The 20427-nt window shown below is 40.7% G+C and overlaps 1 protein-coding gene across 3 annotated transcripts in view; it reads left to right on the top strand.

Moving 5' to 3' along the window:
• The first annotated feature begins 1530 nt into the window (after positions 1-1530).
• The window catches only part of mitfa (melanocyte inducing transcription factor a), a 49603-nt gene continuing 30706 nt past the window's right edge, over positions 1531-20427 (top strand). The window contains exons 1-2 of one of the 3 annotated variants that reach the window (XM_035777294.2): positions 1531-1963; positions 13673-13943. In XM_035777294.2, coding sequence (XP_035633187.1) covers positions 1782-1963; positions 13673-13943 — 453 coding nt within the window. In that variant the 5' untranslated portion in view covers positions 1531-1781. Of the gene's footprint in view, positions 1964-8012; positions 8146-13672; positions 13944-14317; positions 14503-20427 lie in introns of those variants that run through there. The other 2 variants (XM_052526638.1, XM_052526639.1) reach the window with 2 other exon arrangements.

Raw genomic sequence — 20427 nt, 5'->3', positions numbered from 1 at the left:
CTACAGAGTAAAACCTCTATTAAATTCATATCGTACATAAATAAGAAGAATACCTATTTGTGCAGGTATGAACAACCAAAAGCCTCACCATACAAGTATTTATTTATAAGCTAAAAATGTACAGGTCCCTTGAGATGAAAAACAAAACAAATATAAAACTGAATATAGATAAATAACTTGTACAGTAAGTCATATTTTGATAGTTATTATTCTCAAAATAACTATCAGAGATATCAACCGCTAAAGTGGAAGGATCATTGTTTTAGGGGAGATTAACAACATGAATATTAAATAGAGGGGATTATGTTCCATCAGTGACCCTCTTGGAGCAGATGTTAACATGGAGAGGAGGGATAACCTCCTGGGACATGATGGGGGCAGGAGAGACCCAGAGCTGATTCACACTATGCCAATCTCCTTCGTAGGGCCATTGTCAGTGTGTCAGTGTGCATCCCATCACCATGCATCTCCAAGTATCTGTCTCCTATTACAGGCCTCAGGCCAGATTAACTCTGACAGCCACTGCCATTAGACTTGACCTTGGTTAACTGGTAATATGATATTTGATGCTCAGACATCACCTCTCATTAACTTTGCAAATCACATTGTTTTCTGTGTTTTGAACTTGTTTACATCCTTAATATAAAACAAAGGACACAAGAAGAATTGCGGGTGTGGAAACATATGGGCTAGTGTCTATATGGGCTATAGACATCCCATCTCATACAGCAGAGCAGCCGAAACAGGTCGACTGTATAATGGTATTGTATTAATACAGCCACCAGCCCTCATTCTGCTTGTTAATTTCTTTGGAATGAAAGGACAATTTTAGTATTTTCCAGGTCACAGTGAAATAATCCACCATTAGTCTCTCCTTCAGTTTTGTTCGCCCATCCCCTATCCCCCATCCCTCATTTAAAGATGAGGTGTCATGTGACTGGGGGATACTGTGGAGGAAGCTTGATGGATTTTTGTTTGTGAATTTCCAGTTTTTCTTCCGTGTGTCTCTCTGTAACTCTTGTTCCACATTTTCTTAGCTAAAGCCATATTAGCATATTAGCATATTAGTAGGATGTTATTGTAAAATGTATTATTAATTAACTGACTTGCCTAGTTAAATAAAGGTTAAATAAAAATTAAATACAAAAATAACAACACTGTTCATTTCCTGCATATATTTCATAATGTTGATCTTAACGAAAGTGTAACAAAATGCAATATTAGAAAAAATATATATTTAAGACCAGACCATGTGACATAGGAAGAGTTCGTTTTTGTGTTAATTTGAAAAAAATGCAAACATTCTTACTCTAGAAAACACTTTCAAATACAATTTTAACATTAACGACTATTCTAAAACATTAATAGATTTTTTATAATATTTTCAAGCTACGTTTTTTATCCTGGTTTTGACGACATCAGTTTGTACAATATTTGTACAGCGATAACAGACTTGAGTGGATAATCCTGGACTTCCTCTTGATTTACACTACCATCTAGTGGATTTAATGTACACTAATTGGCACAGTAGCCTAATATCTTAATTTATGCCAGAAACATTTTGGTATAGTATTCTAGGTATTAAAAACAACAATATTGTAGAATATCTTTAGTTTGTAACATGTATAAATTGCATTATTTTAGCTGGCTTTTGTTTTCTCTGTATATGCCTAATCATCACCACTGAGGAACGTCACAGAAAACAATCAGTTGTTTATTTTATTTGGCGCCATCTAGAGTGTTCAGAGTACATAACTGCGGAAAATAACAAATGTTTTCAAATGACAGTTTATCAAATTTGTTTAGGATATTTGTATTTTAGCCACTGTCAATACGTGCGAAAGTTTCACGGGGAAAGAATGCCGTCAGACTCAGGAATTGTTCCAGATATTGAGGTCGACAAAGATTTTCAGGACGAATCCAAAACGTTTAACGAGTTGAAAAGCAAGCCCTTGAAAAACAGGTCAGTCCAGATGTTTACAACCTACTGCCTGCCCTGGAGCTGGATGAGTATGATGATGATTCATTTATGAATGTTCTTTATAATTGCTGATAGACAGATCTGCACATTCAGCCAAAATGTTTCACCAGAAATGTGAGATTTTATTTCTAAACCTTTCAAGCAACTTTCCTGACATTTTAGCAACATATTGTGCAGATACCATGCTACTTAAATAAAACATCATAACCCAATAATCCATTGCATTTGGGGACACCAGGTTTAAGACTAAAGCAAACCAGATATGTATCCCTGTATGCATATTTCCCACTCTGGATTTTCAGTGCAGATTAAGCTAAATTTGTCAACACCGTGTAGTGCAGTAAATCTGACAGACAGGCTCATTAAAGTGCACATGGTTTGTTGATGTTTTCAAATATATGAATGTGTCTAATTAGCTAAAATTATGATGGATCATCAGAGTAAGTCTATTCTGTCCCACTGGGCACAGACGTCAGTTCATCTCTGTGCCCAGTTCACGTACATTTGGTTGAGTTGTCAACTAACGTGAATTCAACATGAAATCAACAAAAAATGTCACTATGTCATTGGATTTAGGTTAATAATAGTTGTCTGTGGAAAAAAACAACGAGTTTCCATGTTTATTCAATGTCATCAGATGTTTGTGTTGAAATGACGTGGAAACAAAGTTGATTCAACCAGTTTTTGCCCAGTGGGTGTAACATGTACATCATGGGCCATTCTCTGTTTGGACTGTAGGTAGCACCAATGTGGAGACAACATGTGACTCATTTACTGAACTGCATTACCCCTGGAATGAAGACCTTGTCTGAACACTGCTCTCCAGTGTTCATCCAATTCAATGCTTTAAGCACTGGAGCTGAGCATGTTTCACATTTCTTTCTCCCTCTCCCTTCTCTGTGGTAAATGTACATCACTGAAGTGTAGCAAGTGTATAATTCTGTCCAGCAGAATTGCTGAAACCTTATTGATATACATGAATCTTTATCATGATAAAATAATGAATATGGCCGTTGTGTGCTTATCAGGTTTGTACCTTTGTCTTAAGATTGACCAGAACTGTGCAGAAAGTAAAATTGGCACCCATAACCAAATCTCACATGGCCACAGATGTGAAAAGACTGGTATTGTCATGTGGTATCTCAGATTGTTCTAGGAGGAAGGATGTTTGACATGCACAAATATTTTCAGACTATCCTGGCATAGAATCACCTTTTTATCAGAGCAGACGTCCTTTTTGCAGAGACAGTTATCCCTGTTGTGAATGGGTTGTCCCGTCCGGCACCTTATTGTAATCGTTATTCAACTGATCCCACAGTGATGCTAACATACTGCTTTGTGTTGTCAAGCTTGCTCTGACAGGCCTCCCTGTCTGGGTGGTGTATGAAGGTGTGGTCCCTTATAGGAAAGATGCAGATTGAGAGAGCAGGAATTTGCCCCAAGGGATTGAGATGACATGTCTGTGAGCTGTACAAACATGTGACATGGATTCACTGAACGGGAAGTGTCTGTATACTCACCTGATGCAGTCAATGAAACTGAAAATGTTCAATGAGATCAGTCATGTAACTACTTTCAAAATGGACATGTTTGCTATTTAAGGCTATGCAATTTGGTTACATGAATGCAGAAATGTGAGTGAGATCTTCTGTACATGTACTGTATACAGCACAGAATGTCTTGATGATTTTGTATGGATTCAATTTGGTTGATTATAATTTCTACTCAATCATATTCCCCTCTAAGGTAAACTGTACTGAACCAGTATGCTATCTGATACTCTACTGAGTTTTTGTAATATTACAGCATTTTATACATTAAAGTAAATGTATTACAGTATATTATCTGTGTACTTGTGAAGTGAACACAAGATGGTGCTTTAACTCCCATTACTAAAGTGGTCCAAAAACACATTTTCATGTAATCACGTGATCTTGTCTGGCGTTAATTTGATAACATGTGATAACATGAAAATATACATGTGATAACACGTGATCACATGTGAAGTGTTCTAAAAACACGTTTTCACATAATTTCACATATGATGTTGCATCTGAAATCATGTGATTTCCCACATGTGAAATCAGATGTGGATTTTCATACCTCATAAAGTAGTGGACAGATATTCCAGTATACTAAAATATCTAATTAGTTACTTCATTCAGAGATACTGTGCATTTGCTATGAACCAAGTTGATATGCCAATGCGAAGACTGGTGTTACTTATGAAGCGTCTTGTGTATGTGTTGCGCAACAATCTTGGTTTGGTTTGTGTTATGGCATTACCTTCCACTCCTTGCTTTATTTAACTGCTAATGATTACCTTATTTTGCTGGGATTTCCTTTAGAATAATATCCTTGAAACAAATGTTGTTGCAAGAGAGATACTATATAGGCTCGGGCCTATTCAGTATTCACCCACTGCATTTGGATACATGCAATAGCACTTCTGTGTACCTCTCCATAACTTAAGACCCTACATGCCATTAGCTTACTTATTTGGCAGGTTAACATGTTGTCATCTGTGATATTGTGAAATGGCATGTGAATTATGAAATGGATGGCAATGCACTGATAATAATAAGTTGTGGAACAGGATCCTACAGAGTGATTCATTTTTATCTCAAAGTTATTGAACTATAGTAGAGGACTTTACTAGTAGAGGATTTCCACTCATGCAACAATAGGAAGGTGAAACATTTTACTAGAGTCTGGAACAGAGAACACTTTATTTTTATACCATTACTACATGGAAACAGTTGAATCACAGCCCATCCTTCCTGTTATTCTGTGACCACAGGCTGTACTAAATATATTGAAATAAGTGTCTTGGAAAATGTGTACTTTGAGATGGAGACTCAGATATTTTAGTAAAAATCACAAGGTCTTCCAAAGATATCTTTAGGATTGTTTTGCAGCAATTATTTAGAAACACCATGTATTTTTATGAGTTTAGTGTCTCAACATGTATTTTTATGAGTTTAGTGTCTCAACATGTCTTTTTTTTACGAGTGTTTTGTGTACGGCTGTGTGTTTTATTGTGTGCATGTGGTGTGTATCTGAGACAAACTGATCATTTACTAGGTCAGAATGATGAACAGTCATGTTTCAAAAGAAGCAAGTCAACACATTTGCGCTGCAGGATACAAACCGTTTGCGTTTACATGTTTTTACAGACATATATGTTATTGCAATAAATATAGTGTTACCCAAATTTTTCCCAACGTGAAATATGGTTAGAGGGAGTGTATCTGGATTTATTTATCATGTTTAGTGTAAATAATCAACATTATCAATGAAAGTATCACAGCTAATTGCATGTAAGGCATATTACCTCTAGACATTCAACGATACTTCAGAAAGCAGAGTGGGGATCTGAAAGTGAGACATTATTGTGTCATAACCGGAAGTACGGCCATCCTCTTGTCCTTTAAAAGGACCCTAGGTTTTAAACCACATACATATTGATGTTAGTCTCAAAAGAGCCACTGCCAATCATGATAATAAAAAGGTAGGACATTATCAACTGTCTTTCATGAAATACATTATGATACCTAATCTACAGAGTGTAATCTGCTCATACTTAACAATATTTAGGCTATTTGACACATTATTATACCTCGCTTTGTAATTGCTTTGAGAGTTTACTTCTTCCAGTTTCGATTCAACATAACTTCTGGGGTTATCTAGGTTTATTGGTTGGAACCACTTATTGATGCATGCATGCTTGGTGCTAAACCTTTCACCATTGCCATATCTACCCAATTGGCAACACTTGATGATTTGTGGCCAAGGGTAGTTGTTTACTCTGGTTTACTATTGATTACTATGGAGGAAATGGCTGGAGAACATTGTGTTTTATCTAGCGGCATGGGACATTGAGGTCAGTCCTCCCCTAGTTGTCATGCATGCTTGTTTTTCTTTGATATTTTAGGATATTTTATGGGAAGAAACAACTTTGTCAATTTTATATTTGAATACTGAATTGGTATCCCCAGTGAGTTCGGTGCATGTGCTCCCAAATTCTTCTTGCTACGTGCTTTTACCAATATTATGATTCTTTAAAAAAATATATATATATATTCCAGGTGTATGATATTGCCTGAGCATATTTGGTTCTCTTCAATCAGCCTTTTGAAGGATTGTCCCTGGCTGCAATTTGATACTTTGTAACTGCTAACCAGACCAGAAAATGTATGTTAGTGAATTGGCAAAAGCCACTCTAGTGATATATGGAACAATAACTGCATTGTTGCATATCTATACATTTCACAGTGTCTCAATACATTTCAAATATCTCAATAGCATGTTGTGCTATTTAAATGTATTAAGATTAGGAAGTAGATTAAACATTGAGACATCCTTGCATTGTGATGTGTTTAATTTATCTCAGCGGTCTGGATCATTCTGTCACCAGACCTTTTTATTAGCTTAGCATCCATAATTAGCATCCATAATAATAATGATTATTTAATGTGTGGGACACACTGCTATTACAACCTATTCTATAATTATAAATGAATCGACTGATCAGTACAAGCTAATACTACATGGTGGCCTTGCTAATTTAGCAACAACAACAAAAACTATTAAGCAGTTTCAAAAGACTTATTTTGCTCTATGGAAAGCTGAGACTTTTAAGAACACTCTCTACGATGCCCACACACTTCACAGGACTCGTGAGAAAGTCACTGTAACTGTGAGGTAAGAAATGACTGAATATGATTTTTGGGGACCAGGGTTACATATGTAACCTTTTTTTTTTTTGCTTTCCTATATCTCTCAGACACCTCAAACCATACTTCCTTTTGATACGTTTTGGGATTTAAAAAAAATAGCAATGTATGAATGTTATTCAGTGCGTTTCTATGGGATAATAGCAGTAAAGTCAAATTCAATGTTTCATCAAAAACTCTAAATCAAATAGCTAAATGGTCCATCTTATAACAATTCCATATGTTAGCTTACTAGATAACAGCATCTAGAGGCTTAGACTCTTAGGGGTTAATGTTTTGTGGCTATGGTCAATGATGAGGTCAGTCAATCACAGCCTGAAGATTACCCTATATATGCTAGTATGATAAATGTTTTCTTCGGAAGGAATGCTGTTGTCCCTATAAGGCACAATGATGATTTGATATTTGGTTTGGTAAATTTCTGTACCCTCTCCCTGATGTCTCTCTGTACCTTAAGTGGCCACAAACTACACAAACTTCATGTCTTTATAAAGGCCTTTATCAACGTATGTATAGTTACTTTAACTGTATGTCCATAGACGAGAGCCATTGCCCGGGACCTCACGATGCGATATTATCGCGATACTGAGGTGCCGAAGATACGATATGTATTAATTGCCAGGGACCTCACAATGCGATATTATCACAATACTTAGATGCCGATATGATATGTATTAATTGCCAGGGAACTCACGATGCAATATTATCACGGTACTTAGGTGCCGACACAATATGTATTACAATTCTCGCGATACTTGCGTTTCGATCCTACGATTTTATTGCGATTTGATGTTTCAAACTTATTACTCACTATATGTCTGCTGCAGCGAGACAAGAGAGCATATGAGAACATTTGTTTTGATCAGTCATGGAAATAAAAGTGCTGAAAACATGTTGGCTCACGATTTAAAAAGAAGATGGAGAACAAGCTATAGGATGGAAAATACCTGCGTTTTGGCGCAGGAACAGCTGACTAGCGCTAGCTAACACTGCCTAGCATATATATATATTTTTTACAAATCGATACTTGAAATCAAATTATCTATATAATAATGCAAAAGTAGTATTGTGATCTATAACTGTTGTCTAGACATTTATGTTGGAGCTATAAGATGATGAAGCCTCCACTGTGCTGTAGTATGTGCATGGTAATGCTAAGTGATAGTTGCAGACCGTGGCTAGATTTGACATGACTTGCTAATTAGTGCGATTATCACACAGATGCACGGGCTGAGAGGCTTTGCAGTGGTTTTATCAAAAGGATCACTTACCTAGGGAATGCCTCGTCCTGACAGCGCATGCATTGCCACATCCATTTAGGTTTGGGATGGGCAGAGTCCGTCTTGAGAAACATATTGTACATTATTTCATAAGGGAGATTATAGTGATAGATGGAGAGGAATGACTTATTGCTCATTTATGCAATGGGTGAGTCTAATCTTAAAATTCTGATTGGTTAAAACATTTGTATTTATGCCCGTGAGTAAGAGTGCATTGTTTTATGAAACTAGATGTGGAGTCTTGTTCCAAGCCAGTCTGCTGTTGCCACTTGCCAGGTCTCTGAGATTATATGAGCATGTGTTGGAAGCATGAGAAGGAGGATATGTGAAAGAGGTACATATTATGAAGGTAGCAAGCAGGTGCAGTTACATCTAGGAACTACATGTATAGGATCACTCTTTGGTTGAAAAGAATTTTCCTGCAAGATGAGCAGAAATGTAGATGAGCTTCGTGATTTACATAAATTCACTGAGAACCCGCACTAACATAAAAAAAATATATTTATTTCACCTTTATTTAACCAGGTAGGCCAGTTGAGAACAAGTTCTCATTTACAACTGCGACCTGGCCATGATAAAGCAAAGCCGTGCGACAAAAACAACAACACAGAGTTACACATAAACAAACGTCTAGTCAATAACACAATAGAGAAATGTATATACAGTGTGTGCAAATGGAGAATATTAGGGAGGTAAGGCAATAAATAGGCCATAGAGGCACAATAATTACAATTTAGCAATTAACACTGGAGTGACAGATGTGCAGATGATGATGTGCAAGTAGAGATACTTGGGTGCAAAAGAGCAAGAAGATAAATAACAATATGGGGATGAGGTAGTTGGCTGTGTACAGGCACAGTGATCTGTAAATTGCTCTGACAGCTGATGCTTAAAGATAGACAGGGGGATATAACTCTCCAGCTTCAATGATTTTTGCAATTTGTTCCAGTCATTGGCAGCAGACAATTGGAAGGAAAAGCAGCCAAAGAAGGTGTTGGCTTTGGGGATGTCCATTGAAATATACCTGCGGGAGCGCGTGCTACAGGTGGGTTTTGCTATGGTGACCAGTGAGCTGAGATAAGGCAGAGCTTTACCTAGCAAAGACGTATAGATGACCTGAAGCCAGTGGGTTTGGAGACGAATATGTAGCAAGGACCAGCCAACGAGAGCGTACAGGTCACAGTGGTGGGTAGTATATGGGGCTTTGGTGACAAAATGGATGGAACTGTGATAGACTGCATCCTATTTGCTGAGTAGAGTGTTGGAGGCTATTTTGTAAATGATATCGCCAAAGTCAAGGATCGGTAGGATAGTCAGTTTTCCGAGGGTATGTTTGGAAGCATGAGTGAAGGAGGCTTTGTTGCGAAATAGGAAGCCGATTCTAGATTTAATTTTGGATTGAAGATGCTTAATGTTAGTTTGGAAGGAGAGCTTACAGTCTAACCAGACACCTAGGTATTTGTATTCTGTAGAACCGGTAGAACCGTCCAGAATAGTGATGTTGGTCGGGCGGGCGGGTGCGGGCAGCAATCGGTTGAAGAGCATGCATTTAATTTTACTTGCATTTTAAAGCAGTTAGAGGCCATGGAAGGAGTGTTGTATGGCACTGAAGTTCGTTTGGAGGTTTGCTAACACAGTGTCCAAAGAAGGGCCAGATGTATACAGAATGGTGTCGTCTGCATAGAGGTGGATCAGAGAATCACCAGCAGCAAGAGAAAAGAGTCAGCCTGAGAATTTAACCCCCATAGAGACTGCCACGGGTCCGGAAAACATGCCCTCGGATTTGACACACTGATCTCTATCTGAGATGTAGTTGGTGCAGGGGGTGCAGAGCTGTTGGCCAGGGTAGGGGTAGCCAGGTGGAAAGCATGGCCAACCATAGAAAAATGCTTATTGAAATGATCGATTATCATAGATTTATCGGTGGTGACAACGTTTCCTTGCCTCAGTGCAGTGGGCAGCTGGGAGGAGGTGCTCTTATTCTCCATGGACTTTACAGTGTCCCAAAACTTTTTGGAATTAGTGCTACAGGATGCACATTTCTGTTTGAGAAAGCTAGCCTTAGCTTTTCTAACTGGCTGTGTATATTGATTCCTGACGTCCCTGAAAAGTTGCATATCGCGGGGGCTATTCAATGCTAATGCAGAATGGCACAGGATGTTTTTGTGCTGGTCAAGGGCAGTCAAATCTGGGGTGAACCAAGGGCTAAATCTGTTCTTAGTTCTACATTTTCTTCAAGGGCATGCTTATAGATGGTGAGGAAAGCACTTTTAAAGAACAACCAGGCATCCTCTACTGAAGGAATGAGGTCAATATCCTTCCATGATACCCGGGCCAGGTCGATTAGAAAGTCCTGCTCGCTGAAGTGTTTTAGGGAGCGTTTACGGACGCAGGCAATGAGACAGTGATCGTTGAAATCCTGGTTGAAGACATTAGAGGTGTATTTAGAGGGCAAGTTGGTCAGGATGATATCTATGAGGCTGCCCATGTTTACGGATTTGGTGTTGTACCTGGTAGGCTACTTGATAATTTGTGTGAGATTGAGGGCATCTAGATTAGATTGAAGGACAGCCTGGGTCTTAAGTATATCCCAGTTTAGGTCACCTAACAGTACAAACTCTGAAGATAGATAGGGGGCAATCAATTCACATATGGTGTCCAGGGCACAGCTAGGGGCTGAGGGGGGTCTATAACAAGCGGCAACAGTGAGAGACTTATTTCTGGAAAGGTGGATTTTTAGAAGTAGAAGCTTGAATTGTTTGGGCACAGGCCTGGATAGTATGACAGAACTATGGAGGCTATCTCTGCAGTAGATTGCAACTCCACATCCTTTGGCAGTTCTATCGTGTCAGAAAATGTTGTAGTTGGGGGTGGAAATGTCAGTATTTTTGGTGGCCTTCCTAAGCCAGGATTCAGACACGGCTAGGACATCCGGGTTGGCAGAGTGTGCTAAAGCAGTGAATAAAACAAACTTGGGGAGGAGGCTTCTGATGTTAACATGCATGAAACCAAGGCTTTTACGGTTACAGAAGTCAACAAATGAGAGCGCCTGGGGAATTGGAGTGGTACTGGGGGCTGCAGGGCCTGGATTAACCTCTACATCACCAGAGGAACAGAGGAGGAGTCGGACAAGGGTATGGCTAAAGGCTATAAGAACTGGTCGTCTAGTGTGTTCGGAACAGAGAGTGAAAGGATTTCTGGGCTTGGAAGAATAGATTCAAGGCATAATATACTGACAAAGGTATGGTAGGATGTGAGTACAGTGGAGTTAAACCTAGACATTGAGTGACGATGTGAGAGGTTTGTCTCTAGAGGCACCAGTTAAGCCAGATGAGGTCACCGCATGTGTGGGGGGTGGGACAAAAGGGCTATCTAAGGCATATTGGGTAGGCCTGGGGGCTCTACAGTGAAATAAGACAATAATCACTAACCAAAACAGCAATAGACAAGGCATATTGACATTAGGGAGAGGCATGTGTTGCCGAGTGATAATAGAGTCCAATGAGTAGCAATAGGTGAGTCAGGGAGCCGATTCAGTAGTCGCTACTATGCTAGGTGAGCTGGAAACACGGCGATTCATACAGCTAGCGGGCCGGGGATAGATGGGCTTTTGGCGACGTCGCAACGGAAGAGCCTGTTGACGATTACGCTGGCAGACCATAACATGCTGTTATGCAAATGGAATAGACAACAGGTGGAAATTATAGGCAATTAGCAAGATACCCCCAATAAAGGAGTGGTTCTGCAGGTGGTGACCAGACCACTTCTCAGTTCCTATGCTTCCTGGCTGTTTTGGTCACTTTTGAATGCTGGCGGCGCTTTCACTCTAGTGGTAGCATGAGACGGAGTCTACAACCCACACAAGTGGCTCAGGTAGTGCAGCTCATCCAGGATGACACATCAATGCGAGCTGTGGCAAGAAGGTTTGCTGTGTCTGTCAGCGTAGTGTCCAGAACATGGAGGCGCTACGAGGAGACAGGCCAGTACATCAGGAGACGTGGAGGAGGCCGTGAGAGGGCAACAACCCAGCAGCAGGACCGCTACCTCCGCCTTTGTGCAAGGGGGAGCAGGCGGAGCACTGCCAGAGCCCTGCAAAATGACCTCCAGCAGGCCACAAATGTGCATGTGTCTGCTCAAACTGTCAGAAACAGACTCCATGAGGGTGGTATGAGGGCCCGATGTGCTTACAGCCCAACACCGTGCAGGACGTTTGGCATTTGCCAGAAAACACCAAGATTGGCAAATTCGCCACTGGCGCCCTGTGCTCTTCACAGATGTAAGCAGGTTCACACTGAGCAGTCTGGAGACACCGTGGAGAACGTTCTGCTTGCCTGCAACATCCTCCAGCATGACCAGTTTGGCAGTGGGTCAGTCATGGTGTGGGGTGGCATTTCGTTGGGGGGCCGCAAAGCCCTCCATGTGCTCGCCAGAGGTATCCTGACTGCCATTAGGTACCGAGATGAGATCCTCAGACCCCTTGTGAGACCATATGCTGGTGCGGTTGGCCCTGGGTTCCTCCTAATGCAAGACCATGCTAGACCTCATGTGGCTGGAGTGTGTCAGTAGTTCCTGCAAGAGGAAGGCATTGATGCTATGGACTGGCCCGCCCATTCCCCAGACCTGAATCCAATTGAGCACATCTGGGACATCATGTCTTGCTCCATCCACCAATGCCACGTTGTACCACAGACTGTTCAGGAGTTGGCGGATGCTTTAGTCCACGTCTGGGAGGAGATCGCTCAGGAGACCATCCGCCACCTCATCAGGAGCATGCCCAGGCATTGTAGGGAGGTCATACAGGCACACGGAGGCCACACACACTACTGAGCCTCATTTTGACTTGTTTTAAGGACATTACATCAAAGTTGGATCAGCCTGTAGTGTGGTTTTCCACTTTAATTTTGAGTGTGACTTCAAATCCAGACCTCCATGGGTTGAAAAATTAGATTTCCATTGATAATTTTTGTGTGATTTTGTTGTCAGCACATTCAACTATGTAAAGAAAAAAGTATTTAATAAGAATATTTCATTCATCCAGATCTAGGATGTGTTATTTTAGTGTCCCCTTTATTTTTTTTGAGCAGTGTATAAAAATAGCAGATCCGTACCACATTTTGGTGAGGTGGGTTTCAGGAGAGTATATTCAGTCCCTAGATGGAAAGTGAGATTGAAATATATACGGAAAAAACCCACAGGAAAACAATATTTACACAGGACAGGCCGGGACAAGGCAAAACACATGTCCGACTGCTACCCCATCTTGGTACACAACTAACACACAGAAATATGAATATTCTACTTTGCATGAAGCCTCAGTTCATTAATAGCCTAACCACTGATCAAGCAACATTGTGGACTCAACATTCAAATCCTGTTGCTGCAGGATTATTTTGCTGCGACAATAAAGGTCAAATTAAGGTCCTACATCTGTAACTGCACCTGCTTGCTACCTTCATACTATTTACCTCTTTCACATATCCTCTTTCTCATGCTCCCAACACATACTCATAATGCCTCTCTCTACCTCCCTCTATCATTGAATTGTATTCTAATATGATGTTTGTTTGAACCTGGATGGCTCAGAATAATGCAATCAGCCTATCACTGTGTGTGTCCTGATTGACTGTGACTTTCTCCCCACCACTGCCCTGCTCTGGTTGGGCCGTGGCCTGCAGTGATCCTCTGGACCAACATGGGTTCCCCAAGCCCCCCCAGAGCCCCACAGTGCTCCCCACAGAGACGTCACGTGTCCTGCTCCACCAGCAGCTGATGCGGGACCAGCTCCAGGAGCAGGACCAGCGGGAACAGAGAGAACAGAGAGAGAGGAGCACCAGGCACCCCGCACACCATCTCCTGCACCCCAGCTGCCCCCAGACCCCTCCCATCAATGTCACGCTGCCCTCCAACCTGCCCACTGTGACCCATGTACCCATGGAAGTCCTCAAGGTAAGCCGTCTACAGTGCCAGGCAGGTAATTTTGGACACTCTCGTTCACCCCTCACTAGAGGAGCTGCCAGAAGGTAGGGGTTCTCATCTGAAACTTTTACTGATAGATTCCTAGGTACATGGGTTCCTATTGTTAGTGCTGCAGTGGAATTGTCTTTCAGTGCCCAGTTTTTCTGAATTTCATTTAGATCCTTGATTAAACGTGATTACAAACAGATTACAGTTTATAGCATTTTGTTTAGATTGTTAATTTAACTAGGTTATGCTACAGAAATTCTGGTGACGGTGCCACTTTAAAACTAAAAATTACAGCTCTTTAAGACTGAACTGTGTTAAATCCATAGCGGGGATTATCTCCTGAAAGAATTCCTCTGTTTCCAGACATTCAACATGTTTAATCCTATTTGCTCCACTACATTGACGTATTTTCATTGCTTTGATTTCTGGTATGTCCGAGTGCATTCTAAAAACTGATATTATGTTTCTGTAATGAGACAGAGGATGTTACTGATGTAGAAACCAATGTTTTCCCAAGCCAACTCTTAGGAATCAACAACGGGTAAGATTTGATATTCTCTACATTGCATGTATTCGTTGTTTTATTTGACTGTCACTAATCGTCGTGATAAATGGTTTTACAAAGATGATCCGTGTAGATTTACAACCCATTGTTATTTGATGCCAAATTCTCCTGATCAAACGAACCTACTGCATGGAGAATGTACAGTATGTGATTGTTATAAACAGGAAAGGGGGTCAGGCAGCAACTCTCTGCGTTTCAAATGTGTCAAATCATAACATCCTAGCAGAATAAGATTGGCTCAGTATTGGAGACTAATAGCATGCATTTGTCTGCCATTAGTCTAAGTAGTTATAAACTGTATGTTTATTTTTGCTTATGCTGGTTGACTGATTGTTTGGCAGCGTGTCCTCTTCTACTAAATGCTCCACCAGAGATGAATATTCAGAGATATGCATGAGCTGCATTTGTGGCTAATAAGATATTTGAGTAAAGAATCTAGCAATGTTATACAGATGTAGGATCTTAATTTGACCTATATTGTCACAGCTAAATAATCCTGCAGCAACAGGATTTTAATATTTACTCTATAATGTTGCTTGAGCGGTGGTTAGGCTATTAGCTGGACAAAAGTAGGCTATATGAAAAGTGCAATACTGTTAATATAGCTGTGTGTTGGTGTGTGTTTTCAGTAAATCACAAAGCTCATCTGCATTTCTCAGCAACAAAAGAGTGATCAAATTAAGATCCCACATCTATAGGTGTTCTGATCTTGATGTTATTGGTAAACAATGAGAGATCTACTGTATGTGAGCAAAGTATCCGCTCCTAACTGCACACGTGGCACACAATCGTTTTTAGGAGAAATTATGTGCAAGTTTTTGATCTGGAAGTATTTTTTAAACATTTGTATATTCTACTTACATTCTGATTATCAGTGTAGTCTGAGTAGTGACCAACAGAATTTGTCCACATGTGATATCCTTGTATCTCCATTCTGCTGCAGACTTATCAGACATCTTATTTCTATTTGAGTCACACAGTGGTTGTGGCCCCACCCTACTACAACCTTGCAAAACACGTTGGTTCATGTTTTGTTTTCATAAATGTTGTTTTTTCAAGTTTCTTTGGTTTTAAGATGGTTGTAATATATTCTGAAAATATTATACATTTTACATTCAATAACGTTAAAACTGAGCTGTGAGGCTTTACTGGAGCATCAAACTGTTTCCAGGAAAGCTTTGGGGTTACTAACTGGAGAAATAATTAACATTAAAGAGGTTCTTAGATGTGTAGGGTTTTCTTTCATTGTAAAAATTACCAACCAGAATCTAAAGACCTTGGTAAATGCATTGTGGCAGTTTGAACTTGACCTGGCTATGCTTAGATTAACAGGGTCCCACCAAAACTATGCAGGCAGGCAAAATTAGCTTAGAGAGGTACCAGGCAGAGCCGCTGGGCCATGAAAGTGAAAACATTAAGCTCAGATGAGTTTGTCTAAAGACCGAGGAGACCCTTAATTAGCAAAGTTACCTCTGACCCCGCAAGAAACTAGTAAGAACTCAGTTCAGGGATCAAGACAATGGCAGGCACAGAGTTTTACCACACACAGAACACTAAGTCAGCAAAGAATGCTCGTAATTAGGCCCAATACTTTCATTCTTGAGCTTGTTTAAGAAGAAAAAACTACTGCATTGAAATAATGATCATAGGTTAGTATCCAATGAGCTCAAAATTGTCAGACACATTAACACAGTTAATGTTTGAAATTTCAGGTCGCACATACCAAAAATACAATTTCCTAGTTACTATATGAGTGACCCTTAATAAAATTGTTAATGTCATGAAAACCTGGTGGTTCATAAGTCCTCTCCCCAAGGCTGCGTTTAAGCAGGCAGCCCAATTCTGATATTTTTTCCATTAATTGGTCTTTTGACCGATAACATCTGATCTTTTCACATCAGATATTGTTTTTCTTCACAAAAATATTAGAATTGGGCAGCCTGTGTAAACACAGACTAAGAAGACTACAATCCTACTTATTGGATTCCAAGTGAATATTACAGGAGTCTTAAAAACACAACTGCTCACTAGCCACTATAAATACAATATTTCATAGGTACATATAGCCATTTGTGTACAGACTTACAATGAAGTCTAGCTTAACCTCGGTACTGTATACAGTACATTTGCTTGTTGATTCTCAGTGGTTAATGTGATTTTCAAACTTATCTGGTGTTGGGTACTCAAGAAAACACTTAAGTTGTTATTTGGTGTGAACATGTTTTTATTTATGGCAGAGGTCCCCAATTACATTCAGCCAAGGGCCAATTCTTTTGTGTGTTCCGGCCCCCCGGATGGTCGGGGGTCGGAACACAATTAGAAATCATTTGTAAACTGCAAATTGACCGCAAGATACCCAAACAGATATATACATCATATACACATATATACATACATATATACACTGCTCAAAAAAATAAAGGGAACACTTAAACAACACAATGTAACTCCAAGTCGATCACACTTCTGTGAAATCAAACTATCCACTCAGGAAGCAACACTGATTGACAATACATTTCACATGCTGTTGTGCAAATGGAATAGACAACAGGTGGAAATTATAGGCAATTAGCAAGACACCCCCAATAAAGGAGTGGTTCTGCAGGTGGGGACCGCAGACCACTTCTCAGTTCCTATGCTTCCTGGCTGATGTTTTGGTCACTTTTGAATGCTGGCGGTGCTTTCACTCTAGTGGTAGCATGAGACGGAGTCGACAACCCACACAAGTGGCTCAGGTAGTGCAGCTCATCCAGGATGGCACATCAATGCGAGCTGTGGCAAGAAGGTTTGCTGTGTCTGTCAGCGTAGTGTCCAGAGCATGGAGGCGCTACAAGGAGACAGGCCAGTACATCAGGAGATGTGGAGGAGGCCGTAGGAGGGCAACAACCCAGCAGCAGGACCGCTACCTCCGACCTTTGTGCAAGGAGGAGCACTGCCAGAGCCCGGCAAAATGACCTCCAGCAGGCCAAAAATGTGCATGTGTCTGCTCAAACGGTCAGAAACAGACTCCATGAGGGTGGTATGAGGGCCCGACGTCCAAAGGTGGGGGTTGTGCTTACAGTCCAACACCGTGCAGGACGTTTGGCATTTGCCAGAGAACACCAAGATTGGCAAATTCGCCACTGGCATCCTGTGCTCTTCACAGATGAAAGCAGGTTCACACTGAGCACATGTGACAGACGTGACAGAGTCTGGAGACGCCGTGGAGAACGGTCTGCTGCCTGCAACATCCTCCAGCATTACCGGTTTGGTGGTGGGTCAGTCATGGTGTGGGGTGGCATTTCTTTGGGGGGCAGCACAGCCCTCCATATGCTCGCCAGAGGTAGCCTGACTACCATTAGGTACCGAGATGAGATCCTCAGACCCCTTGCTGGTGCGGTTGGCCCTGGGTTCCTCCTAATGCAAGACAATGCTAGACCTCATGTGGCTAGAGTGTGTCAGCAGTTCCTGCAAGAGGAAGGCATTGATGCTATGGACTGGCCCGCCCGTTCCCCAGAGCTGAATCCAATTGAGCACATCTGGGACATCATGTCTCGCTCTATCCACCAACGCCACGTTGCACCACAGACTGTCCAGGAGTTGACGGATGCTTTAGTCCAGGTCTGGGAGGAGACCATCCGCCACCTCATCAGGAGCATGCCCAGGCGTTGTAGGGAGGTCATACAGGCACGTGGAGACCACACACACTACTGAGCCTCATTTTGACTTGTTTTAAGGACATTACATCAAAGTTGGATCAGCCTGTAGTGTGGTTTTCCAATTTAATTTTGAGTGTGACTTCAAATCCAGACCTCCATGGGTTTAAAAATTTGATTTCCATTGATAATTTCTGTGTGATTTCGTTCTCAGCACATTCAACTATGTAAAGAAAAATGTATTTAATAAGAATATTTCATTCATACAGATCTAGGATGTGTTATTTTAGTGTTCCCTTTATTTTTTGAGCAGTGTATATATACACAGTACCAGTCAAAAGTTTGGACACCAACTCATTCAAGGGTTTTCCTTTATTTTATGTTCTACATTGAGGAATAATATTGAAGACATGAAAACTATGAAATAACACATGGAATCCTGTAGCAACCAAAAAAGTGTTAAACAAATCAAATAAATTTTAGATTTTACAAAGTAGCCACCCGTTGCCTTGATGACAGCTTTGCACACTCTTGGCATTCTCTCAACCAGCTTCACCTGGAATGGTTTTCCAACAGTCTTGAAAGAGTTCCCATATATGCTGAGGACTTGTTGGCTGCTTTTCATTCACTCTGTGGCCAACTCCTCCAAAATTGGGTCGAGGTCGGGTGATTGTGGAGGCCAGGTCATCTGATGCAGCACTCCATCACTCTCCTTCTTGGTCAAATAGCTCTTACACAGCCTGGCGGTATGTTGGGTCATTGTCCTGTTGAAAAACAAATGATAGTCCCACGAAGCGCAAACCAGATTTGCTGACAGACAGTGTCACCAGCAAAGCACACCCACACCATCACACCTCCTCCTCCATGCAGAGATCATCCGTTCACCTACTCTGCGTCTCACAAAGACACGGCAGTTGGACCAAAGGACATATTTCCACAGGTCTAAGGTCCTTTGCTCATGTTTCTTGGGCCAAGCAAGTCTCTTCTTATTATTGGTGTCCTTTAGTAATGCTTTATTTTCAGCAATTCGACCATGAAGGCCTGATTCACACAGTATTCTCTGAACAGTTGATGTTAAGATGTGTCTGTTACTTGAACTTTGTGAAGCATTTATTTGGGCTGCAATCTGAGGCTGGTAATTCTAATGAACGTATCCTCAGCAGCAGAGGTAAATCTGGGTCTTCCTTTTTTGTGGCGGTCCTTATTAGAGCCAGTTTCATCAAAGCACTTGATGGTTTTTGCGACTGCACTTGAAGAAACTTGAAAAGTTCTTTGAATGTTCCGGATTGACTGACCTTCATGTCTTAAAGTAACAATGGACTGTTGTTTCTCTTTGGTTATTTGAACTGTTCTTGCCATAAAATTTACTTGGTATTTTATCAAATATTGATATCTTCTGTATACCACCCCTACCTGGTCACAACACAACTGAATGACTCAAACGCATTAAAAGGAAAGAAATTCCACAAATAAACTTTTAAGAAGGCACACCTGTTAATTGAAATGCATTCCAGATGACGACCTCATAAAGCTGGTTGAGAGAAGGTCAAGCGGGTGCGAAGCTGTTATCAAGGCAAAGGGTGGCTACTTTGAAGAATCTCAAATATAAAATATATTTAGATTTGTTTAACACTTTTTTGGTTACTACGTGATTCCATATGTGTTATTTTATAATGTTATTCTACAATGTAGAAAATAGTAAAAATAAATAAAAAGCCTTGAATGTGAAGGTGTGTTCAAACGTTGGACCGGTACTGTATATAGAGTGCATTCGGAAAGTATTCAGACCCCTTCCCTTTTTCCACGTTTTGTTACGTTACAGCCTTATTCTAAAATGGACTAAATACATGTTTTTCCTCATCAATCTACACACAATACCTCATAATGACAAAGCAAAAACAGGATTTTAGAAATGTGTGCAGATTTATTTCAAATAAAAACAGAAATGCCTTATTTACATAAGTATTCAGACCATTTGCTATGAGACTCAAAATTGAGCTCAGGTGCATCCTGTTCCCATTGAACATCCTTGAGATGTTTCTACGACTTGATTGGATTCCACCTGTGGCAAATTCAATTGATTGGACATGATTTAGAAAGGCACACACATATCTATGTAAGGTCCCACAGTTGACAGTGCATGTCAGCGCAAAAACCAAGCCATGAGGTCAAAGGAATTGTCCATAGAACTCCGATACATGATTATGCCGAGGCACCAATCTAGGGAAGGGTACCAAAATATTTCTGCAGCATTGAAGGTCCCCAA

The sequence above is a fragment of the Oncorhynchus keta genome, chromosome 10, assembly GCF_023373465.1.
Source record: "Oncorhynchus keta strain PuntledgeMale-10-30-2019 chromosome 10, Oket_V2, whole genome shotgun sequence".
Classification (NCBI taxonomy): domain Eukaryota; kingdom Metazoa; phylum Chordata; class Actinopteri; order Salmoniformes; family Salmonidae; genus Oncorhynchus; species Oncorhynchus keta.
The sequence above is the reverse complement of the archived record's forward strand: the minus strand, read 5'-3'. Positions and strand labels throughout refer to the sequence as shown.